Genomic DNA, 27,336 nt, shown 5'->3' with positions numbered 1-27,336 from the left:
AATTTATAGAAATTAATCTTAATTTAACAAAAAACTATCAAACTAACTTATAAGAATGCAACTACTAAACATCATGTGAAGAATATAAACAACATTGCTAAACCCAATATATTATAAGACTAGACACCAACCAAATGCCAAAACTCTAAGCCACATGCAATTATTTGAAGAATAGTTTATGGAAAAGTTTATAGAATGTAAAGTACTTAATTTTAGTATCTTAGGAAACCGACTATAATTACAGTCGGTGAAACTTCCGTTAACCTAACGGGTACTTTACGTGGATTCGAGATTAGTTTGCCAGGCCTGGGCTTTTAAGCGTGCACTGAAAGATTAGTAATAATAATGATAAATACCAAGTCAAATCAAAAGTTCAAATATATTTAATTAATAACTAGAACGTACTACGTACAAATGTCAATAATTCCAAACAAAATTTATTAATGAAAATCAACAAGTCAACCCGACAATAAACTTAGCTACTTAGCTTAACTTAATAGTAATTCCCCTTGAAATTCGACAAATCAAATACTTAGAAACTATGAACAAAATCTCTTACTAATTAAACGTCTATCCGTCACCTCACTATACGAAGAAAACTATTTCCTCAATCCTTTCGATATCGTCAAATCGTCAATCGAACTCCTCTTTAACACCTTGGATCGTCCAATTATCAATCTGGACTTCTATCAGAAAATACTTCGCTTTCGAATCTACCTCGCTCTCACAGTCGCCTCGATTTGGAATTCACCTCGGTTTGGAAATCACCTCGGTTTGGAACTCACCTCTCCTTCTTCGGTTAACGTACGGGTTTTATACTGTGAGGTGACGTCACACTTGAGCTGGGTTACTCCCCTTATTTACATACTTAGTTGCTAACATTAACTTTCTTTTCTGGCAGCTTTAAGTTTCCGACAAAGCTTATAAACCGTTTACAAAATATTTATCATAATTTTCTGGGATGTTTAAGACGGTTTATCAAGTATTTCTCTACTAGTGATTGTGGGGACTCCCCCCTCCATTTTTTTTCTGTGGACTGTTACTTCCGCTGGGCAGCGCAAGTGCGCAAGATGTATCCTATGGTGCTTATTTCTCCGTGAGTTGTTTTATCTTCATTTTTCATTACTAACAAGAGAGTGGTGGGGAACCTTCGTCCTAAATAAACATAAACCCCAAACAAAAGATAATAAAACGGAAATAATAATAAAATAAAAATAACGTTCGGACTCAGTTTCTTACAAGAATAATTAATTAAAGTAGCAAGATGTTTACTAGGTTAGTGCAAAATGTTTTTTCTATTGATGTGAATGGTTCTGTTGCATCACAGTTTGCAGTGAAATTATTTGTCAGGACTAAACATGCTAACTTTGTCATGCTTTCTTGAAAGTAAATTGCTTTTGTGTTTAAGAAATTGGATTTTTAATTTGTGATTGGTCATGCAATCTACAAGTACTCTAGTCAATAGAATGTTAAAAACCTAGTAGTTATCAGAGTTGCCAGAGATTTCTAATTATAATTAGAATTCTGTGTAGGGAAATGCAAGAATTAATGATAAATCTAACAAATAGATGTCTAGTAAGGTTAAATACAACAGAATTCTGCATTCTGTGATTATTATGCTTTTATATTTGTAAAGTTCCTAAATGTAATGCTTTGATAACAGCCTCTATATTATCAGTATGATGTTTACAACAGAAAATTGAATTGGTATAAGAAATTACATTGTCTTTAGAACTGTTTATGCCAAATCAGGTTAACCATTATACATTACAATATGAGACTTAAATGAGATGTCAAAGATTTCAAAGACCAGATAGAACATTTTGAAATTCTAATTTGTTTAGTAGCTTTAACATAAAGAAAATATTGATTTTAAGAATGCATGCAAATGCCTACCACTACTGAAATATTGAATAAGGAACAACAGAATTGGTCTGGTAGGCTACCAGTTGGACAACATTGACTTAGGAACTCAGCAATTATTGCATTTTATAATGATAAAATATTGTAATTTTATCATTATAAAATTTAAAGAAAACTTTGATTTTACAATCATTTCTATATATAAATATCAGCTCATGAACCTGATTTATGAGTTTTTTAATAATTATAATAAATTAAATTAAATTATTATAATTTTTAAATCTAGTATGAGATCAACTCCATTCACTGAACAAAGCGATAATACAAACATGTCTCACTAACCTTGTATAGCTTTGCAGGTAAAAACTCAGAACGAATAACTAACATTTTCGACTCACTTTTTAGGGTCTTCTTCATGTGTTCTATAAATATTTTCTGGTTTTATTCTAATTTTCAAATTTCCAGTTTCCGATGCTTTCTATTTTTGAATCTTTTAAAATTTAAATATTATAATTCACCTAAACACAGTGGGGTGATACCATTCAAATCTCCTGCAAACCTTGTAACCGGTGCAGTCAAAGTTTGCACGTGAACGTTTTCGGCCCCTCACTAGGTCCTTCTTCAAGCGAAATTTTCTTTTGCCACCAGAAAACAAGTTTATGCGAAGTTAAAGCAACTCATAAGAACGGAAGATGAGATGTTCCAAGAGAATCCACATAGGCTTAAGGTAGAGAATGCAAAAATAACTGTTATCCAAGAAAGGCTCGGGTGCGCCCTAACTGCACGATACAGAAAGAAAATAAACTGGATCTTACGTCATCAAGTATCGGCGAACAGGACCCAGCATAACTGCAGTTACACGGTGTGGGATGATTTGGAGCTTCCTATGAGTGTCCAAAGGATACTAAAGTTTGGCCCAAAGTATGCACCCAGCCCCACAAGAAAGAAGCGGTTAAGGCATGTATCCCGGACATTGAAAATGTTATACTGGGCATGGATGAAATTCAGAAAGAGTTTTACAGATGGATGGCCACATGCAGGATTAGGAACGGCAAAGTTTCCACGCAAGAGTTTCAATTCAAGGACGACCTCTCCAAATCAGTTAAATGGTTCCGGGACAACAACATCGTTTTACTCAGAGCCGATAAGACCAACGAGTTCGTGGTGATGAGAAAGGAAACATATGAAACAGGTACATATGTCGAATACATTAACGATACTAGATGTATTGTTCAAAGAAGCGACGAGATTGAAAAGCTTCAAAACAGAGTTAAACGCTTCTCGAAATCAAAACTGGCAGCAAGACTGGGTATGAAAGATGTGGTAGTGGACACCCCCGATAGCTTGTTTGTGGGTTTTGCTTTCGCAAAAACCCACAAACAAGGGCACAAATTCAGACCAGTAGTGGATAAAGCAGTTGCCCCCACTCGTAAGTTGGAGACCGCGCTACATAATATATTAGCGCCGCACTTACAAGGTTACCAATTCTCTATATCCGGTTCTGAGGAATTGATAGAAACTCTTAGAAGCACGAAACACCCGAAGCGGGTCTCCGTCATGGATTTCCAATCCCTGTACCTGTCCATTGAGTTGCCGCCATGTTTTTGCGTGCTTAGGGACTTTTTGTTCCAATACGTGAACGACGAGAAATTACACAATTAGATTTTGGAATTGGCGCACTTAATTTGCTACTCTTCGATATTCCAATTTAGAGGAATTACTTACACGCAGGGGAGAGGCGTACCCATGGGCAGCGCGGTCTCAGGCGACCTCTGTGAGCTTGTAATTCGGCAACTGGAAGAGAGGATAATTCCACCATACAGCAACAACATAAGCTTATATACAAGATACGTTGACAACATCATCATACTATGGAAAATGGACACAGACATCAAGGTATTCATAGAGCGGTTTAACGACAACAGATATGGCCTCAATGTCGAGCTTGAGCAGCATAGCGATACACTTTCTGGATCTGAGCATAGAGTTAGGGGAAAACAGCATAAATACCTTTATATACTGCAAGACTTCTAATTTCCCAACGTACATACCAGCGGATTCTTGTGACCCTTACCAATACAAAATCATGGCGTTCAGGACTTTGGTCAAAAGGGCGCACACGCACTGCTCGACATGGGAAGCACTTAAACAGGAAATGAAGTACCTGCGAGAAGTTGCAAAAGGGCACGGATATAATGGATTAATACGGAGGTTAGAGAGGCAATATGAAGACGGTACGCGTCGGGCGCCACCCCCTAATGACTGCGTAGGACAGCCGACACAACGACTGGTATCGGTAACATACAACCCCCAGTTGGCATTGTTATATAAAAGAATTGCGAAGAAACAAGGAATACGCATAGCATACAGATGATGCCCGTTGATTTTTCAAATACTCCGTAATGATAAGGATAGACCGGACAGGAAAAAACTGCCAGGGATGTACGTGGTCCCTTTAAAGGACCATAGATTTAATAGAGATTTAATGTACATCGGCGCCACGAAATGATCGGTAGAAATTAGGTGGAAGGAACATCAGCAAGACATTAGGGCTAACAGAAACAGCACCGCACTTGCGATTTACGCCTCAGATCCGGAAATAACAGCAGACTTCACGAATGCCAAACTCCTCATCACCACTCGGCACACAGACCACCTTAGATGGTTAGAGCAAATGGAGATTTGTAAAGCCTTCGAGTACACCCAACCAGTCAATTCGAAGGATGAGATGAAGCTGTCTTTGGCATGGCAGGCACTAATTCAAGACAGCGATTCGAAACAATGGCGGCCAAATGATTAAAAAAGACCCTTACAGGGAAGTCGCATCAAAAAAAGATGCGATTGGATTGCGTTTAGGTGATTTGCATCACGAAGATAAGCACGCAATCATATTACGTAAAGTTTGGAATATTGGATAGCACGCGGTTTCGTTAAATTCGGAATTTTGACGATTCGAATTTTAATTCGAAAAGAGGATATTCTTCGATGTAACGGTCAAAAAAGAAAATTTCGCTTGAAGAAGGACCTAGTGAGGGACCGAAAACGTTCGTGTATGAACTTTGACTGCACCGGTTACAAGGTTTGCAGGAGATTTGAATGGTAATTTAAATATTCGAAAGATGTGCGCTTGTGCTAGTTGTTATAGCATTGCATCATAAATCGCCTGCCATGCTCTCACCACAACTAGCACAAGTGCACATCTTTCGAATATTTAAATTTTAAAAGATTCAAAAAATAAATTTTAGGGAATGAAAACATCGGAAACTGGAAATTTGAAAATTAGAATAAAACCAGAAACATTTATAGAACATCTGAAGAAGACCCTAAAAAGTGGGTCAAAAACGTTAGTGATTTGTTCTGAGTTTTTACCTGCAAAGCTATACAAGGTTAGTGAGACATATTTCTAGTATGAGATGGCAGTATAAATGCTTGCTTCTAGACAAATTATTTAGTGTTTAATTAATTACCCTAATAATTTGGCAGTTGTTTAGCTTTATAATAATTTCTTTATTTTTGATATTTACTATAGATTATTTGAAATTGCTGCTTCAAATTTTATTATAATTAAAAATATTTGTCTATATTTTTTATTTTTATTTTGCTATAATTTTTATTTATAGATTTCAAAAATAATGGTATGTAAAACTAATACACTTTGTTAATTATTTAAAATTTCGTTTAGGTACAGCTGTTGGAGCTGTTTGTGCGCAAAGTATAGGTGAACCAGCTACTCAGATGACTTTAAAAACATTTCATTTTGCTGGTGTAGCCTCTATGAGTATCCTTTAGTGCAATTATTTTTTATATATTCAATAAAAGATAAACTTCCATATGTGATAAAGCCTGATGAATTTTAATGCTCACATTATTCAATAAGATATTGAAATTTTGTTGTGTTCATCCAATTACCTTGTTTAACATTTTAGAAAATGTTAAACAAAGATTTATTTCACCAGTGTCTTCTAACTTGAAAATTATTTAATAACAATATTTAAATAAAATTTAAATTATTTAATTAATATAAAATGACTACTGAAGAGTTTAAAAAAAGAAATAATAAATGGTAATGACATCATCTTCAATTCTGATTTTATTAGAAAATAGCAGAAAGTAATGCTATTGTGTGTAAACAGAGCAAAACATTGCATAATCATACTAGGGCTATTGTTTTGAATGTATATAATTAATTTTGTTGTCAAAATTTATACCAATGTTATTAGCATGACGATTATTAAATCATGTGTCTTAATCATTAATGAGACTAATTTGTCAAAAATGACCTTGAATGTTCTTTCATTGGACAAACTATAGACTAACAACAAATAAAAATTCAAGTGAAAGATTTTAAATAAGAGAATTTTGCAGTTTATTTCTTTAAGTATACTGGATAATTGCCATACTTGATTTGATTTAGTGCTGAGCCTTGGAAAGCTGGATATAATCATATACTCAAGTATCTAAGTACACAATAACTATTACTAGATAATCAAGTGTCTAAATACCTGTATCTACATATCTGATCTAAAAAATTTTAAAAATTAATTTTACAAATAAACAAATTTTTAGTTTAAAAAAATATATTTTATTTTATTCTTTTTAAATAGCTGAAAATTTTGAAGCTGACTGTTAAAAGTTTAAAACAAAATACTTTATATACAATACATTCTTCTGATTATAAACTACAGTAAGACCCTGCTTAATGTGGGGGATGCGTTCCTAGATGACAAAGTGCTAAGCGAAACAGAGTTAAACAAGGCCCTTTTAACATAGAGTAAATAGGGAAAGGGGAACATGTGACCAAAAATAATCAAATTTTACTATAATTTTAAGTTGTTATTACATTAATTTGCATAATAATATATGTTAAATAACACATAAACATATGCACACAGAAATGTAAAGTTCGTTTTGTGATGAAGGTCCTGACTCTTCCGAAATTCTTGTTTTTTGCAATAAATTTGTGTAGTTTCATTTGTTGCTTTCTTTTTCTTTCGTTAAGCAAATATTGGTAGCAGGAGACTGCATCCAAAATGCCTCGTCTAGCTTTTGCACTTCTTTTAGATTTGCTACAATTTGATCAACGATTTCAGTTATCTTTACCAAACTTTTACTAAGGAAATCTGTTGACAAATTCTTTGGGTTCTTCATTTTCAGAATCGCTATTTTCCAGTTCTACATAAATTCCTTGTTCAGCCAGTTCTTGAAGGTCGTCAGTGGTAAGGCTCTCACCAGAAACCTGCAGTATCTCCTCAATATCCTGCTCGTTTTCATCTCCTAGTCTTGCTATATCGATTAGGTTGACAATTTGGTCAAAGATAGGCTCTTCTCATTGAGAATTCTTCAATACCTTTAGCCATAACTTCTTTCACACTTCGTTCATGCATTTATCAGTTAATTCTTGCCAAGTGAAGTCGATATTGCCTATAGCATCCGTGATGTTATATTTTTTCCAAAATTGCACAACACAAACATAGATTTAAGGAAAGTACAGTGCTATGATGAATTGCCACCTTTTGCTGATTGGTTTCTTTTTGGGAATAATCAATGAAATGCTGCAATAATTTGAATCAGTGTAAATTTTGAGCTTTTTTAGGCTTCAATTAGACCACTTTATATGGAATTGGTGTTAATCAAGGCAGCATTAATCGGGATCTTACTGTACAGTACATCTATAAAACTATATAGTTTTGAAAGAAAGAAAAGAGAGAATTTTACTTGTTGTTATTCATTAGTAAGTGATCCATAATTAAAGTGACAAGGCCTAATTTGAAATTATTAAAGGACTAATAACACATTTCAATTATGATAAAGTTTATGTTAGAAATTATACATGTAATTGTCAGTTTATTTATTTAAATTGTTTTTTGTACAAAAATTATACATGTTGTTAAATTTAACATTCAGATATCACTCAGGGTGTTCCACGTATAAAAGAAATTATTAATGCAAATCACATAATTAGCACTCCTGTTATTACTGCTGCTCTAGAAGTTGATAATGATCCTGAAGTAGCACGACAAGTAAAGGGACGCATTGAGAAAACTTTGCTTGGTGAGGTAAGTACTGTACATAAAAAAGTATAATAATAATCTAGTAATATTCGCTAGGAAATACTTTAATTTAATTTATTCTTTAGGTGTTTTTATAAAAATGTAATTATACAATTTCAAATATAATTATATAATTTAATAAATTTTAATATAATTCAGTATGCTTGCAACAGTATTAAATTATATATACAGTATTAAATTATATACAGTATTAAATTATATGTAATAAATGAACAGAAAAATCTGTTCATTTATTCTTTGGAAATGAAAAAGATCTTTTGGCAAAAGCAGCAAATCAGATGTGCACTATTTTTTTTTGCACATGTTGGCTGTTTAACACTAGTTGTTGTTATATGATACTGCTGTTGTTACACTTTAAGGAACATATATATAGAACAAGGATCAGATAAAATTGTTTACTCTGTAATTATTTGTGTTTAATCAAGAAAACATTGTTTTAGAAAACAATGTTCAGATAAAAAATGTTAAGACTTCTAATTTAGATTAGTATCAAATTCATAGCAAACTTTTTATAAATAAATTATTTGTTGGTTGTTTACCTTAATAAGTGTTTGTTAGTCATTTGATATTTGTTGGTGAATAGTTGCAAAATAATAATAAGTTTTTAGTATCCCATCATGAGAAGTTTCAAATTAGCTTCTGACTTTTTTTTAATTTGAAATAATTTGTTTTATAATTGAAAGGAGGTTTAGACAACATAAAAACAAAGATATGTAACCGAAGAACACTTTATTTTCATTCTTTACAGCCACACTTGAGAGACTGATAAGATTATAAACAAGCTATATTTTCCTAACCATCAGAGGGATGTTAATTGCTAACACTTATATTTAGATGCAACAGTTTTTTTAATGGTTTATAAGTGTTCTTGTCACTTATTATTGTTAGTAAATAATTGAAAATATTTTTAACGTAGAGATAGCTCCTTTTCTGTTTGATTAATTGTACATTACTACAAAGGCTTTTCTAACAACAACTTCCAATTGACTGTTAAAAATAAACCAGTTTCCATAGCATTATATTACATTGTGTGTATAATTAGTAGATGTCAATATCCAAATAAGCATCTTTACACAGTGAAAAGATATTAGGGTCTAACATTTTGGTCTGATTTCTAGACCATCATCAAGATTCTTTATTAATGAATTAATAAATGATTTTTCAAATCTTTGTGTAGAAGCACAATGTATCATGTATTGTATGTTCAAGAAGTCAAAGTTATTCTTTATTTAGTAACATTTTTAGCCATTTTATGTTTGTTCTCAACATACAATGAAAAATGAAGAATAGAAACTTAAAATTGATTAATTTTATAATAGTTTTAAAAATTATTAAATAGAAATAAAATATTGTCTTTATGGTGTTAAAAATTTAAATTTAAAAACTGTATTTATTCTATTCTTTTTCTGGTTTACCTGAAGAGGATGATTGTTTTATCATCAAAAGTACTCATAAATATGTTTGCTTTTTTAAACTCAATTTTCATTGTTTAATGCCATAACTGATAGTATTTCACTTTTATTTCATTTGTTTTGGAATGTACCTAGACATATTGCATTTCAAAATTACTCTTTAATAATAATTAATTTTTGTCATTAAATGTCTGAAACATTTTTTGATAAAAAAATTATTTTAATTTCTTGAACTCAGTAATTTGGAACAGTGCCTCAACTTATGTGGCTAATTCATTTCAAAGATTTCTGTGTAAGTTGAATACTGCTTAAATATGATGTATTTTTTACATTTATATTCATTTCAAAGGATAATTACACCTAAACATCATCTTACAAAAAAAAAATTTTGTACTTTTACTTTCTTAAAATGTTTCTTATCTGTTGTTTATATTCAAAATGACACATAATAGATAGCATTGCTAGTTATAAGACAAAGTATCACAACTGCATATTATGAATCTGCATAAGTTGATGAATTACTTTATTTTAAATTAGAATATAGTATTAAAGTTCAAAAACATAATAGGGACCAGTTTCCCATAAAAGTTTATGTTGGTGGCAATGCCAAGAGGCACTTCTTTAACCAATTGGTTGCATTGTTTTACACCATCAATTCATTCAAATGTTTTAATGATTCTGTTTATTTTAATAATATAAATAGTATTTTGTTATTTTATGTCAATCTTTCAATAAAATTTGATTGATATTATTTCATTTTAATAAAGCTAAGGATTTGTACATAATTCTTCTTTAAAATTAAATTTTTTTTTATTTCTTAAAAACTAATATATGATTAACATATTATTACCATTATAGGTATCAGAATATATGGAAGAAGTGTTCTTACCCGATGATTGTTTTATGTTAATAAAATTAGATCTGGATAGGATACGATTATTAAAGGTTAATATTTTTATTAATATAAATATAATAATAGATATTTTGACAATATAATCTTATATAATAATACATTTTAAAACTGATTTTATTATAAATGGTTATGTTTTCAAATTGGTACGTAAGTTTAGAAATAAAACTTACTAAAGATTAAAATAGTATTATTAAAACACTTTTTGTTTGTTTACTTAGCCCTCTTCAGTTGGATATAGATCTAAAAAACAGGAAATTATTTTAATAAATACAGTAATAAATTATTTATTAAATTATTAAAATTATAATTATTAATTTAGTTAAGAGATGGCACCTAATATCTACCTGTAGTAGTAAATTACTTAATATTAATCTTGAATTAGCAGAGTTATAGCCTGATTATTTAAGATGATTGTTTGGTGGTGTTTCTGTGTATTTATCTTTATTTATTGAATTATACACCAGTAATACTGTGGTGATTGAATTTATATGACTTACAAATAAATTATGCTAAATATTGATAATTAAATAAATTATAATTTTGTTTTTTTTTAATGATTAAAATACATGTAATTTCTTTAGTTAGAAGTCAATGCTGAAACTATACGATATTCTATCTGCATTTCAAAATTGAAAGTGAAGCAAGAAAATATATCAATAATTGGTGATTCAATTTTAACTGTGAAACCATCTGAAACAGCAAAAAGTTCAATATATTATGTTTTGCAGACATTAAAAGAGCAACTCCCATCTGTAATTATTAAAGTAAGTTATTGCATTAATCATATTACAATAGATTCTTGATACCTGAAAGTGGAAGAAATTTGAAAAACATTTTCAAGTTAATGAAATTTTGAATTACAGGAATTACCATTATTTTAATGAAATTGTAATTATCATAACACAAATAATATAGACTTAAATTAAAAGTAATTAGCTTAATTAAAAGATTTTTTATGTGTTTTTATTTTAATAATAAAATCAACAATGAATATATAAAAAGATATGCAGAATAGACACTACATCTTATTCCTATCATATTTTAATATTTATAAGTAAATATGTTTTGAAAGATTTAGAATAAAAATGGAATTAAGTTCTTTAATATCAATTATTCTTACATTTTATATTTAGTACATTAGAAAAATTTTTAAAACTTTATTGTAATTTATTGGAGTTATGAAATTTATATTTTTTTAGGGTCTGCCTACTGTATCCCGTGCTGTGATACACATTGATGATTCAAAAGGAAAACCTTGTTATAAATTATTAGTTGAGGGAGATGGCCTTAGATCTGTCTTAACTACTCCTGGTAAAAAATTTTTTAAATGAATTTATTCTTATTTCTCTACAAAATATTTTGTGTAATAAAATTTCATATTATAATAACTATAAATTACAAAAAGTTAATGACAATTTAGTTTTAAGAATTAACATAAAAATTATATTGGAAAGAAACAATATTGTCATTGAAATTATATGTTTGAAAAGGATCTGTTATGCATAGAATGCAACATTGAAATAATTTTATCGCTATCAAATGTATTTCATAACTGTTTACATATGAAGTGGACAGCTTTGGGTATTATTTGTTAAATTTACTTAATATTAATAAATAACTTTTTTCATTGAAATTTCTTTAATAAATGTCAAAGCTTCAAACAGAAGTTAAATCAAAAACTGAATTATAAAGATGAGTTTGTAAAAGTAAATTTGAAACAAAATTAAAATAATGAATAAACAATAACATTAATACTCGATACATTCTAACCTACATGCCATCAATGCTGTAATATATCGGGCTAGATAAAGGCTATAATATTATTTTAATTATGAAATAAATTATGTAATAACCGTCAATGGTTATAACATAAGCTTATATGTGTTGAAAGAGGAGATCAGACTGGAGGTTTGGGTAGCATAACTGGCAATGCATCTGCACGGTAAGCATGAGTTGTGGGTTAGAGTCCCGCTCTGGGCCAATTTTTTCTTCCAATATCTCTAAATTATTTTAAATTATTTAATTAAATTATAATTAATGTTAATAAGAGATGGCGCCTAATGCCTCACTCTAGTACCAAATTATTTCATAATTAAAATAATATTATAGACTTTTTATATCTTATGGCATTGATGGCGTGTAGATTAAAATAATGACTTTTTTATTGTAATTATAATTAAAAATTAGAAGTTTTTGATTAAGATTAACATTTTGCACTGATTTAGGTAATTAATATCTGTGAATGAAGCCAATATAACTTTATTTATATAGAATAAGATAATTATAAAATATGAATAATGAAATTTTATAAAATGTAATTTCATTAGTAAATAGTTTTCATGTTAATTTTTCAGGCAAAAATACAATATTGTATTATCCGTTCTTTTGACCCTTATCCATTATAGTTCTTTTTGTGATTAGCACATAATTATTTATTTGCAAATATACACATAACTAGCAAAATTCATAACAGTTCATAACTCTTCACTGTTGATTTTTATGAAAAAATCCATTTGATTCAATCTAGTTTAACCCTTTACCCCCGGCATCTTGTTTATGTTTATTTTGAGATCTTTCAGGCAATATAGGTCAGTCAGGTGATATTTTAAAAATTCTCTAAAAATCAAATTATCATTATATCTACATGAAAAAAATCACATATTTTTATTAATATCTTTAGTTTTAAATACGATATTTTTGAATACATTTTATTAGAAAAATTTATAAGAAAAAAAATAATATATATCAGAACTGACACACAAACTTGAGAATTTGTAACATTTTGTAAAAATTAACATTGTCTAGTTACCTAGTTGTTTTCTGGCACTGAGCCAGGAAGACATAGAATATCGTTTTGTACAATTCGATATAAAATTTAGGCATGTACGTTTATTCGTTGTAAAATTATCGCACATTATATCAAACATGTGTTTGAAATCAAAATTTTATTCTACTCTCAACTGATATAATGAACTAATATATTTTATTCACTTCATATCAAACGAAATCATATATTTTTGTAATAAACATATGATTACCAGTAGCAATACATGTAACATTTGCAGATATTTTCGATTAAAATAAAAAATAAAAAAATATATAAAATATCAAAACTGAAGACCACAACTTGAACATTTATAACACATTGACTTATTATAGCTAAATAAACTTATTATAGCATAAATGAACTTATTATAGTAATATTATTGCATAAATATGCTAAAAATGAAATAAAAATTACTGGAAAACAGTAAATTAAGAAGAAAAAGCATTAATTAAAATTTTTTAAGTCAACAAAACACCACCTGGACAAAAAATATGTAAAATAGACGATAGACAGGACGATGCCGTCAAGTGCTGACATCTGTTGTTGATAAATTTTACAAAAATCGATAATTACCAAGGTTTAATAGGACAAATTACCTTCAGAGACAAAGGGTTAATTATGTTTTTCAATGATAAATAATACTCTATTTATAACTTAATATTCTATTAAGTTATAAATAGAGTAAGAATATTAAGTTATAAATAGAGTAAAAAAGAATTTAAAAATAGATACATTGAAAATTATTTATATAAATTATAAAATGATTACATATAAAACTATGATTAATACTTAGAATTCCAAAATTATTTAAATAACTTTTTTCAGCATAGAGTATGCCTTTCTCAAGCATCAAGTGATTAGAACAAAGTAACATTTGATTCAAACATTAAATAAAATTGAATTTTAACTAAGGATAAAAATAAAGATTTTAAAATTTTTTAGCATTCATAAAATTTTTTGGATTATTTTTATTCATGAGAAGATTCTGAAAGACAGTAGATTTAATCATTTATTTATGAAAATATTTACTATAAAGATTAACTTATTAAACTTGCATAATACACTCACACTTCAGCAGTAAAATTTAATATTTACACTGTAGAACGAATATTTTTGATAGTCTTAAGCCCCATCTTCAGGCTCTAAAATCTTTCAAACAGAATAATGTTAGTTTTCATTTTTAAAAATAAAACAGCACGTGTGTTGAAATCTTCAAAACTCAACATTTATAAGTCCTGATTTGTTGGTTTGTGCTAGTGATGTGTCTGATTTTGTGGTGTATTTTTTTAATCTTGAATAAGGTCCTCCATGCCTAGGCCAGGGAATTGTTGATGGCAGATTCTTCCCTTGCCACCTTGTAAATTTTGAATTTTCTAAATGCCGTATGTGTGCTTCGTTATTCGATATGTGTATAAGTTTTGCCTGGTCTAGATGTATATGGGTGTCTGTCTCCAAGGTTAGAGTAGATAAAGCAGTGGTGGTTTGTTGCTTTTTTATCAATATTATGTGCTCTTGGAGGCATTGATGCAAAGATCTTGTAGTATAAATTAGAATCAACAACTGTAGTGCCTTTGACCGGTGTGCTTCTTCTCTCTTCCACTGTAAATCGCAAACATTTTCGAACCTCGTTGGGTTCGAAAACGTTTGCGCTTTACAGAGGAATCCGGCACTGAGGGCCATATACTACCAAATAGCGAAGAAAAAGGATATCCGCTTAGCTTTCAGGAGATGCCCAACGATTTTCGAGTGGCTTAGGAACGGAAAAGATGCTCTGGATAGAAACAGACTTCCGGGAATATACTCTATACCCATCGCCGACCACAGAGATAACAGCGAAGCCATCTACATCGGTTCCACCAAACGCAACATACAAACAAGGATCAAGGAGCATAAAGCGGACATATTACACCATAGTCAAAACATTGCCCTAGCAGTCTATTCATCCGACCCAGAAATAGAGCCTCTTTTCACCCGTGCCGCAATCATTCACTCCACGTTTCGACAAGATCACCTCAAATGGCTTGAAGCTATATACATCTTACTCAACACCCACAGTAACACATACTGCATCAATTTTAAAAAGGAGGTCAACTTATCATCGGCTTGCGAAGCCTTTCTCAACAGATCCCTGAAGTAGCGCAAGTCTGATATGACGACATTGGCTGCACGCAACAGCGTTCCAGAATGCAATTTTTTCTAAATCAACGGTCAACTTCGACGGGATATTTAAATTTTGTAGAACAGAATTCCGTTACGCCTGAAGAAGAACCCAACGAGGTTCGAAAACGTTTGCGATTTACAGAGGAAGAGAGAAGAAGCACACCGGTCAAAGGCACTACAGTTGTTGATTCTAATTTATTTTCACTCCGGTGTTGTTCCTTTATATTTTGATCTTGTAGTATGTAAATTTATTAGATCTTGTAGGTCTATTATGTAAGTGCTTCTCCAGTTACAAAAGTAGTAATAGTAATAATAGTAGTAGTATTTAAAGATTAAATTATTGTTATAAATAAATTTATTTTTTTATAAATAAAATTCTAAATGTTTTCAGGAGTAAAAGGAATAGAGACAACTTCTAATAATACATGTGAAGTAGAAAAGACTCTTGGGATTGAAGCTGCAAGGTAAACTTTACTAACAATTAAAAATATGTCATATTAATGTTTTTTCATTTTTACATTAAATATATTTTGAAATTTCATTGTATTTAGTATGCAAAATTGAAAATTGTTTCAATGAAATTTTTGAATAAATCTGATAATATAGTATAGTAATTAGAATTAATAAAATTTAGAGGACTATTCAGCTGAAATTCATTTTAAAAGTCATTTTAAATAGTGTAAAAATTCATTAAAAGATAATTTTGGAGATCTTGAAACTAAATACAATAGCATTCCAATTATCTGAGGTAAAGTGGATCAATTCTACCATTAATAATTGAAACTTCAGATAAAATGGATGGCTATGTCCATTTCAGATTAAAAATTACAAATTTTAAAGCCAAACAATTGCCAAATTATATCAGGGCTGTATTATTACTACTATTATTAATTAAATGCTAAGTAATTTGGCACCATTTGATTCTAAATATAATAATTATAATTAAAATAATATTTAATAAGTAACTAAGTATAAGTTCTGGAAGCAAGGATCATGCAAAAAACCAGGTACTGTAACTGGCAATGTGACTATATGGTAAATGGGAGTTGCAGGTTTGAGACCTATTTTGAGTCAATTCTTTTCTTCCAGAACCTTCTAAATTAATTATTAAAAAATTCATTTAATTATAATTATTAAATTTAACAAAAGATGATACTTAATGCCTGCCTCTAGTGCCAAATTATGTAGCATATAATTAATAATAGTAATAGTAATATAGCCAGGTATAATTTGACAATCATTTGGCTTTAATATATAACTATCAGGTTTGGATATTTGTAAAATTATAAATATAAAAGATATATATATATATACTTCTACTTTTAAACCTTTTTTTATACCTTAGTGAATTTAATTATACATTTAACTTAAAAACAATGATTTTTACATTGTTTATCATACTGCTAATACAGTAGAGCATCGATTATCTGACCCCCGATCAACCATCACATCGGTTAACCGACCGCGTTCTAGTTGGCAAATTCAAATGTCTGCTAGTGATGTGGTGCTACAATATTTGGCTATGTATTGGCTACTTTAATATTATTTTTGTTAAATTTTTGCATGTTTTAGCTGGCTCAACATGGCTCAACCATGAAAGGGAGGCCAATATTTAAACGAGACTTAATTTTTTATTTTTCTTTATTTTTGTATTTATTTTGTGCAAAATAAAGAAATAATTTTTAACAATACAATAGCGATGATTATTATTAACAAAAAAAATTTGTTAGGCTTAACATCAATGAAAATTCAATGGGAAATAGGTTAATAGCAATATACTAATATACTAATATACTAATTACATGGGATATACTAATATACTATACTAATATTGTATTTTTTTATACTTTTCGGTTATCCGTTTTATCAGTTATCCGACCAACCCCAGTCCCCAATTGCATCGGATAATCAATGCTCTACTGTACTTACAATAGTTTTAGTAATAAAAAAAATGTGTATTATTGTAATTATATTTTAATATGAATGAATTATCTCACATTGTAGTTAACAAAAACAAATTATTGTGTAACACATGTTTTCATTTGAAAGTTACTTTTATGAATGAATACAGCATAAGAAAAGTACTGTAGTCTACTCACTTACAGGTTTTGTCTCAGATAATGAGGAATCTATGTTTAGGGCTTTGATAATCAGGATTCTACTGTAATTGTAATTATTTTACAGATGCTTATTTAATAAAGACAACTTTCCCATTAGAAATACCTTTAGTTTATATTTTAAATAGTGTTTAAATAGTATGTTTTTTTTTATATAACAAATTTTTTAAATTGATGATTTTCTGTTAAAAATTATTGATTACATCAGATTTTAAAATTGTTAAAATATTAGGTACTGTAGAAAATTTATAATAATGAACAAATATTTCAACAAATAATCACGAACAAATATTTCAACAAATAATAATGAACAAATATATGCTCTCTGCCTTCAAATTAGTAGTGTCTTGCCCCTGTACATCATGCTTTTCCTTTAGCAATTGAGTCATGCCAGTTATCTCTCTAACTCTCATTTCCATATCTAGTCTCAGCTTTCATCTATCAATATCTAATTCTGTTCTCAAAATTAAAGAAGGATGGACATGTGGTCGACAGTGGGAATTTATAGGTTTACAATTTTTTCGAATTGCAGCTCAATTAACTCAACAAAGAGAACAAACTGTTTAAAAGAATTTTAAATGAAAATTATTCAAGAATGAAGTAAAATTTACATTTATTTACTCTCACTTTTCTTAAGTAATATTATCTAGTGGCCCTATATAGTAATAGGTTAGCATTCTGTGGTTTAGATGTTATGTTTTGCTGAATCTGATGTTTTTGCTAGGTAGTTGTAAGCAGAAAATTATATATTAGCTTTATATCTGAACAGTTTTCTTCCAGTAATTAGACTTATATGTAAAAACCACTTCAAAAATGTTTTGTTTATCCAAATTTTAAAATGTATTTATTTCAATGACATTTAACCTAAATTATTAATAAAAGGAAAATATTGTTGCTTTAAGAAACTTCTAAATTTTGTAGCAATTCATCTTTAATTATATTGAAATTTTATTATTTAAATTCATTATCTTATACTAGAAAAAACTGAAACTCGATTTTACATTAATTATTTAGCTAATAGTACTTATTTAAATTAACCCTTAGCCTGCCGTTTGCCATGCCCCCTTGTTTATGTTTATTTTGTAAAATGGCCAAGGGCAAAATAGGTGAATCAGGCAATATTATTTTAAAAATTTCCCAAAAATTAAATAATTATTTTATTCATATGAAAAAAATCACATATATTTATCAATATAGTTAGTTTTAAATAGGACATTTTTCAATAAAGTTTGTTTGAAAAATTTATGAGAAAAAAAATATATATAACTGACATTCAAACTTGAAAATTTGTTACTTTTTGTCAAAATTAACATTGTCTGGTTACTTCATTCTTATTGTCACTGAGCCAGAACGATATAGAATATTGTTCTGTACAATTTGATATAACACTTATGCATGTACGTTTATTTGTTGTGAAATTATTGCACATTATATCAAACATTTGTTTGAAATCTAAACTTTATTCTGCTTTCAACTAATACAATGAACTAATATACTTTATTCATTTCATATCAAACAAGATTATATATTTTTGTAATAAACATATGATTACAAGTAGCAATAGATGTAACATTTGCTGATATTTTAGATTTAAAAAAAGATTAAAAATTAAAAAAATATATAAAATATCAGAACTGAAAATCATAACTTGAATATTTATAATGAATTAACATATTACAGCTGAATAAACTTATTATAGCATTAATGAACTTATTATAGTAATATCATTGCATGAATATGCTAAAAATGAAATAAAAACTTATCAAAAAAATGAAAAATTAAGAAAAAAAACCGATAATTAAAATTTTTTAAGTCAACAAAACACCACCTGGATAAAAATATGTGAAACAGACGATAAACAAGACGTTGCTGTCAAGTGCTGACATCTGTTGTCGATAAATTTTATAAAAATCTATTGTTAACAGGGTAACGATCAATCATTACCCTGGCCTTTTTGCTTAACAATTAGGGTAACAATAGATCGGTACCCCGGCCAGGATAGGGTTAATAAAACTTAAATGATTTTATGTTAATACAAAATTGTTAAAAATAACAATGTGTAATAAGAATATTTTTCTAATTTTTATTTATATTTTACTCTCTGTAGTAAAGCTCATACATGTTAAAGTGCCAACTTTTACCCTTAATATCTGAACTGATTACTGAACTGATTTGGATGAAATTTAAAATATTTAGCTTTCATGATGAGTACTGTGGATATCTTAAATTTTGAATAAATTTGTTAGATTGTTTTGGACTTATGTGATTGGCATTTTGTTGCCTAGATTTACAACAAGAGAGAATAAATAACAATACCAAGCCATCCAACAATCTAGAAGGAGTCTGCATATGTTTAACAGCTCTTTCAAGAGCTGACCACTTCCTATTTACCCTTTTGAAGGTTTTATTTTGAAATAAATACAGCTTAAACCTTACTAAATTCAGAACAGAAATTTAATTTAATATTGAAAATATTTTGACTAATGTGTTCAATCAATACCAATCTTCACAACCTCAAAAATATTGCTACTGATGCAATATTCATTTTTCTGTCTGCTTTACCAGTCATTCGTATGCTGTATAAACAAGCTTAAAATTATTTTTAAATTATTTAGTTTTTTCAAGTTTATTTTAACAAATACACTGACTTCTCACTTATGTGCCTCAAATTTAAGTGACACACTTAAGTTTTGAGATGTTTTTCACTGGTCTTGGCTGAAGCCTAGGAGAAATGTTTAAAATTTCTCATTTGAATGACTTAGTTAAATGTGTCTCTCAGTTATACACCCCTATGAGTGTTTCAGAATAATGTATTTTTTCCCCACTTTACTATCATGATTGTCAATTACAAGATCTGAGTGAAGTCACTTTGCCATAGGGCAAATAGGTGCCCAGGAAGATAATAAAGCAAAGAGGATTATTATACTGGACATAACATCTGTTTTCAGAAAGAAAATGGCTGCTGGCTATATGTTTAGATAAAACAATTTTAAATGACATAATTATACTTATATTTTTAACATTTTTCATTCAAGTTGGTCAAACTCTCTTTTGTACAACTCTCTCACTTATACAACTTTTATCGTTGGTCCCTTTAAAGAAATATAACGGAGAGGTCACTGTATTTATATTTTATTAATATTATTTGGTAAATAAAGTAGAAATAGTCTGATAAAAATTTGTTTAAAAAAATATTTCGTTCCTTGGCAACCAACTTATTCAAACGAAGAGTGTAATTCTATATGTGGTAAAGACTTTACAGATTATAATAGTCAGACCATCCAGAAGAATGCTGAACTTGATTTATTTATCCGATTATTGTTTAGGTATTTGTTAGCTCCTAGCTTTAAATTATCTAATAATAATTTAAATCTTAAGCTATACAAATGTTACTTCAATTAATATAAAACAAATTTCTACACTATAGAGCTTTAAAATGAAACAAGTAAATCAAAATTGTTATGGTGTCATTTTTAGTTCTAATTTTGTTTACAAAATGGCAGAAGTAATGCTGTTGTGAGTAAGCAAAAAACATTCTACAGTCTATCTAAGGCTATTGTTTTAAATGTTTATAATTAGTTTGTCGTCAGAATTCACTTAATAGAAATAAAAAGATCAATGAATTATAGGTTATTCAGTTGACAGTTTTTATCACATCTTATCAATAAAGTTTATATAATTTTTTACATATTTATGTTTCTATTGTTTTTTCTCCTGTTTTTAATAAGTCATTGTTCTTTATTACATTGCAATGTTGGAACTTTAAAGAGTCCAGAAGATGATCTTAAGAATAGATTGAAAACATTTGTCTGAAAATTAAGTGTATTAAAGTTCTTTGTGAGTTAAGGTTTTTATGGTGTGTAATTATCATTTATATCAATTCAGTCTGGTGTAGAAATTGAACTTTGTTTGTTAAAGTGTTCTGAAATGTTATCATCATGTAGCTAGGAGCTAATTATCAAAAATTTATCAGCTTTCAGGATACAAATTCAATTAGAAGTGACTAATAATATCAGTTAAAACATGGACTGAATATAAAGAAAATGAATGAGAGAGAACTAAAGGTGAAGTAAATATATATGTTTATTTTTTAGTGTTTCAGAAAAAGTTGTTATAGCAGAAGAATGTATATGTACTGCACAAAGGATTTTTTATTTTTTTAAAGATGTTCTTTGTGACTTTAGACAAAGGAAAAGTTGTTTGATGAGTTCATAATTACAGTTTAAAATTATTATTTAATCTGTTCTATTGCATAACTTGCATTGCTTTCAAATTGTCTTTTAAATACAGACAACCTGTAGATTATCTGCATGAAATTATGGTAATGTAGTTGTCAGAGTTTCATAAATAAAGTATTTTTAAATAATTAATCAAAGCTATAAAGAAAACAATAAAAAATAAAAATGTTTTTTCTTATTTATTTATAGGACAACAATTATACGTGAAATACAGATTACTATGGAGAGTCATGGGATAAGTGTGGATAGACGACATTTAATGTTGCTTGCTGATTTAATGACTTTCAAGGTATACTATTGAATGATGTTTATATGATACTTCAAATAATTTGACAGTCTTTATTGCACTTACATTTGATATGATTTTCAAGCTAAAACTTTGTAATGCTTTATTTGGTTGTAATATCAAATTAAATTTATAGTTACGAAAATACTTTTTTAATTTTAAAAATTACCTTGTTATGAATTATTCTTCTAATAAGAATATTCCTTTTGTCATCTGTTGATTCTAAAAATAATAGTAAAATATTCAGAAATAATTGACTACACTGATTACATGGCATAATTTTTTTTATTTTTATGTCTGCATTGTGGTGGTGACAATTTCTCTTAGAATCACAGAATGAATGATTTATTGAATAAATGCACTTACAGTGCAAGTAATTTCTGACCTGTAAAATCATTAAAATAATTACTGTATTTTAATTAGGTTTTTGTTTTATTATTTTTAAGTGAAATAATTGATGGAAAACAAAATTTTTTTTATTAAGTTTTAACTTTAATTTGCTTATTAGTAAAAAGTTAAACACAATTTTGATTTTAGTAATGCATTTAATATTGCAATTAATATATTTCAGCCAGTTATATAACCATCTTCAGGTACATTCCTTCAATCAGGATATCTACTTTCAACTTCTGCATGGAAGAGAATTATTAAACTATTTCAAAAGTTAAACAAAGATATTTAAATTATTAAAAATTTAGTTTGATATTCTGAAAGTTTATCTAAATAAAACATTGGTCTCATATCTTAGCAGATGACAAATTATTGACAGAGTAATTTAAAATTTAAGTAGTTTCAAATATAAACATCTGTAAGCCCAATAGTTATATTAAAGCCAAACAATTGCCAGATTATATTGGGCTATATTACTGTTACTATTAATACTTAAATGCCAAGTAATTTGGCTTAGAGGTAATTTGGCATTAGGTACTATCTCTTGTTAAACTTAATAATTGTAATTAAGGCCTAATCTAGTTCTTAATTATCTGGTACACCCTCAGCGTAATTCCCTGTGTGCTTTTATTCATGAAAATTGTTAGTCAAGTCATATATCCTGTTTTCCTGTTTACTTGGGTTTCATTTCTGTGTACAGTATTGCATGTCTGTGCACTATATGTTTGACTGCCTTCTTTCAAAAACGAATCAGTACTGAAAGATGACAGATCACTTTATTTATTACTTTTAGGCAGGCAATAATTAAGGTGCCCTGTACACTCTCAATAATCCAGCATTCCCACTAATCTGGCACTCCTTTGTGTATGGAATGGCTGGATTAGCAAGTGGCTAGTATATTATCATGTTTTTCTGCACACTTATCCTCTGGGGTTGTAAAACGTGAGGGTTTCAATTAGGTCATTTGAATCTAGGTTTATATACACTAACATCTAAGAAATAAATATAATCATTAATTTGGTCAATATCTCGGGAATTAATGATCAGAACAGCTTAAAACTTTTATTGCCTTTTGTATTGTATTTAAAACTTTCATTCATACCCAAGATTAATGCAAATAATTAAAAATTTAAATACTGTATAAATATGTTTTTCTATTGAACATTTTGAAATTTATAGATTTATTTTTTTTTATTTATTTATTAATAATAATTTATACATATACAGGGAGAAGTTCTTGGAATTACAAGATTTGGCCTTGCTAAAATGAAAGAAAGTGCTCTTATGTTGGCATCTGTAAGTAAATTGAAAAAGTTTCTATTTAATACTTTATTTTTTCAATCTTTGTAAAAAATTTCTGATTTTGTTTGAACTGAAATTATAAGAACTGTTAAATTTCACAAATTTTCATACTTTGAAAAAGTTTTAATATTCGGAACTAACAGAATAAACTAAAAACAAAATTAAGTAGTTATTTTAATAATAAGTTGGCTTCCTGAAGTTAGCAGTGATTTATATATTTATTTACAAAGATGATGTTAAGTTTTATATATAGTTACAATGCTGATCCTTATAAATATTTATTTATTTTATTAATACATAGCATGCAATCTTTATTATATTACCTATACAAAATAAATAGAAATTTCAAAGATTTAAAGTATAATATAAGCTTATAATTTTTTAGGTTAATACTAAAAATAAATACATCTTAGCATTCACTTTCATGGACAATCTTTAAGAATAATATCAAATTCAGCAAATTTTTACAAAGAAAGAAATGAATAGTAATTTTTTTTATTTCATTATGTTTGTATTGTTTACACTTATTAATTCTTATTACTTATATGTAGTGTAATTGTTTTTATCTAGGGGTGTTTTTATTGTTATGTTTGGGGGACAGTAATCTCTTGTCCACAAAGATTTTATTGTGTTCAAAAATAAATAAATATTATGTTGGATTGAAAACAATATAGTTCATCTATTTATTTTAATATAAAAATTTGTTAAATTTTAAAATACTGTATAAGTCTTAACTTATTATACATCTACTTTAATCTGTCTATTTTTATTTCAGCTTATTTAAACAATATATTTGATCATATTACTTTGCCTATATTAGCCTCTGCTAAAGGTAATAAATTGATTAACCATGACTCTCATGTTCTTTAGCCTGATCTACTCCATTTATCTTCCTTTTTAGAAAAGGCTAACTTAAAAATTAATATACAAAAAAACTGTAATCATGTGTTTTTCACTTATTTGTAATCTTCATTTTTAAGCCCACATTTTATATTTATAATAATCCCATAAAATATGTTATTTCTTATAATGACCTCAGGGTCATTTTTGATCCTAAGCTTACTTTTAGACATGTTTAAAAAGCTTTTAAATCTCTAGCTATTCATCGTGGAATTCTTTGGTGGTTTTGCAAAACTATTTTCTCAAACACAGTTTTACAAGCCATTTATTTTGCCAATATATTGTCTCCACTTAATTATTGTCTGCCAATATGGACTATGACTGCCTCATTTCACTTACAAAAAGTATTAAAAGAATTAGATAAAATATTTCTTATTTTAAATAAACTCTCTAACCTTTCTTTTACTCTTAGTGCTAATGTAACTAGGTCCAGATTGGGAATTCCCAGTTTTACCGAATGTATCAAATACTTTCATCGTTTACTTTTACATAAATACTTCCATGGTTTCATTCATTCTGATTGGCTGTACCTAAGAGTTCAGCTACACATTACCCATAACTACACTTATTTTTTTACCCCATTTTTTAGGCTTTCTATTTCTTTCAGATTCTTTTTCTATCAGTCTATTCAGAAAATAGGCTGTGTGGAATGATCTCTACATAAAGATTTTATACATTTTAAACACATTTGTAAACAGTTATTTTATAATATATAATCTTTAGTTTTTATTTAAGTATATATTTATCATGTCTATTGATTTTTATTCTTTATTTGTATTTTAATCTTTTGTTAAGGGTGTTAATTTTGAGGTGAATATCAATTATTTTGTGGTATTTCCTTTTGTATAGGCATTTAAATAAATATATATCTAAAGTGAGCCTATTGTTTAGAATGTAAAAATTAAGATTGGCATTTTGGTATAACTTTATTAAAACAGTTAAACTTTTGGGGTTTAAGTCTTATAACAGATTTCAAAGATAAAAGACAATAATGTTTTATTTTCAAAGATCCCAAAAATATTAATTTGTTTATTAAGTAAATATAAATACTCTGAAATTAAATTTTTGGAATAAATGTTAAATTTTTAGATTACGACCTAGTTCTCAAGAATTAATATAAAATGTATTATGAGTTTTATAATATAATGATAATAAAAAATATAATACAGTGAAATCTTGTTATAACAAACTTGATGGAATCCCCAAAAATGTTTGTTAAGCAAAAGTTCATTGTAATAAAAGATGTAAAAAATTATCAGCAAGCAAGTTAAATATGAATTTCATCTATGAAACAATGTTATACATAGTGGGGGGCCAGCAGGCTAAATACACTTCAACTAAAAGGTGCATTGTGCACTTCCATGAGAAGTTACTTCAGTAGTCTAATCTTTTTTAAACAAAGACAATAGATCTCTCTGAAGGAAAGATGAGGAATGTTACCAGGGTTCAAAAAGTGGAACCCAGATAAACACATTTATCTGAGCAAAGATCTACAAAAGCAGTAGAAGACTGAGAAGGGAAGTTTTAGTCAATACAGATGTTTACAAAAATGACCAAAGCCAGTTACAACACTGGCCAAAAAGCAAACATGATTGCTTTCTAATGTCAAGAAATCTTTACTGTATCCAAAAAGTAGGCTAGGTAAAAAAAAATCTTGCTGTTTTTAACCTTTATTGGTTAGAATGACTGAAAGCAGTTCATTTTTTGATGGCTCTAAAAAAGTATAAAAAATACTAAGAGTTGGTTTAGACTATACAAAGAGATAAGAAGTTCCCTGTTTAGCCAGTAGATCTGCACTTACATTGCCAGCAATACCTTTATATTCTGGCACCCATAATAGAAATACTCTCTCATCAGTCATAGGTAGTCAGCTCAATGAGGTGGAAAGACCATTCCCAAACTAGTACTAAAGGAGCCTGATAAGAGTTAAGTGCTTTTAATGCAGTCTGACAGAAACATTGTATAGTCAACCTTGTTAACATGTCACTATCTGTTCAATCATGAATTTGGTTGTTTAGTGATTGGTGGTCTATCAAAAAAGTTTGTGATGTTGGGATGGAGAAAAAATAAATTTATTTTCATATATTATGCAGTATATTGCAATAAATTAAGTTTGTTATGAACTGAATAAAGTGTACTGAGAAAATGAAAAATACTTTAAAACTCTTGGAAGAAACAAAAATGTCTTGTACTTCTGCCATGTCCAAACACCAGAAACAAACACGTCTTCCTTGCAGAGGTCACTTTTTATTAGAGGCTATGCCTCTGTAAAATTATTTAAAAACAGTTTAAAGCATCCTTTGGTGACTAGTCAGAAATTAAAAAAATAGTTTAATAAAACAATGAAAAATGACCATCAACCATTTTAATAAAACAATGAAAAATGACTTTTTTGGGAAATAATGTGTTATCATTTTCAGTCAGATTACATAGCCTTACATATATTGAACACAAAAGAGAAAAAAAAAAATGCGTTTTGAGTGAAGAATGTATATTTTCCCTATGCTCAATTTAACTTGTCTTCTTTATTACCATAAATGTTTCATAAAAAGATAAATCATGTTTAATATCTTACTTATAATTACTTGGACTGAAGAAGTGATCAATCAATATTTGTTGCTTGCTTCTTTATTTTTCCAAGCATGTTGTCCAGTGTAATGATATAGCACATTACACTACTGTCATTGCAATGTTTTTCCAAAAACGTTTGCACACTTTCAACAATGTGTCTTTGGCTTCATTTGTAGTGGGAGTTGTCACACTGTGTTCCTTGACATCATAACCTTTCTATATACACAGCACTACCTTTATAACTGAAAACCAGAAGCAGACTGAATGTGGAACTGACTTGATAAAC

General features: G+C 28.5%; 1 protein-coding gene across 1 annotated transcript in view; it reads left to right on the top strand.

The window, feature by feature from the left end:
* Positions 1–27,336, top strand: part of Polr3A (RNA polymerase III subunit A) — a 116,565-nt gene that overhangs the window by 74,817 nt on the left and 14,412 nt on the right. Inside the window, exons 30-37 of the mRNA XM_067277302.1 lie at positions 5,546–5,641; positions 7,768–7,919; positions 10,205–10,291; positions 10,841–11,023; positions 11,459–11,570; positions 15,638–15,710; positions 21,791–21,890; positions 23,505–23,573. Of these exons, the coding sequence (XP_067133403.1) occupies positions 5,546–5,641; positions 7,768–7,919; positions 10,205–10,291; positions 10,841–11,023; positions 11,459–11,570; positions 15,638–15,710; positions 21,791–21,890; positions 23,505–23,573 (872 nt within the window). The remainder of the gene's footprint in view (positions 1–5,545; positions 5,642–7,767; positions 7,920–10,204; positions 10,292–10,840; positions 11,024–11,458; positions 11,571–15,637; positions 15,711–21,790; positions 21,891–23,504; positions 23,574–27,336) is intronic.

This window comes from Centruroides vittatus, unplaced genomic scaffold (genome assembly GCF_030686945.1).
Source record: "Centruroides vittatus isolate TY-2023 unplaced genomic scaffold, ASM3068694v2 contig_742, whole genome shotgun sequence".
Classification (NCBI taxonomy): Eukaryota; Metazoa; Arthropoda; class Arachnida; order Scorpiones; family Buthidae; genus Centruroides; species Centruroides vittatus.
This window is presented reverse-complemented; position numbering and strand designations above follow the sequence as displayed.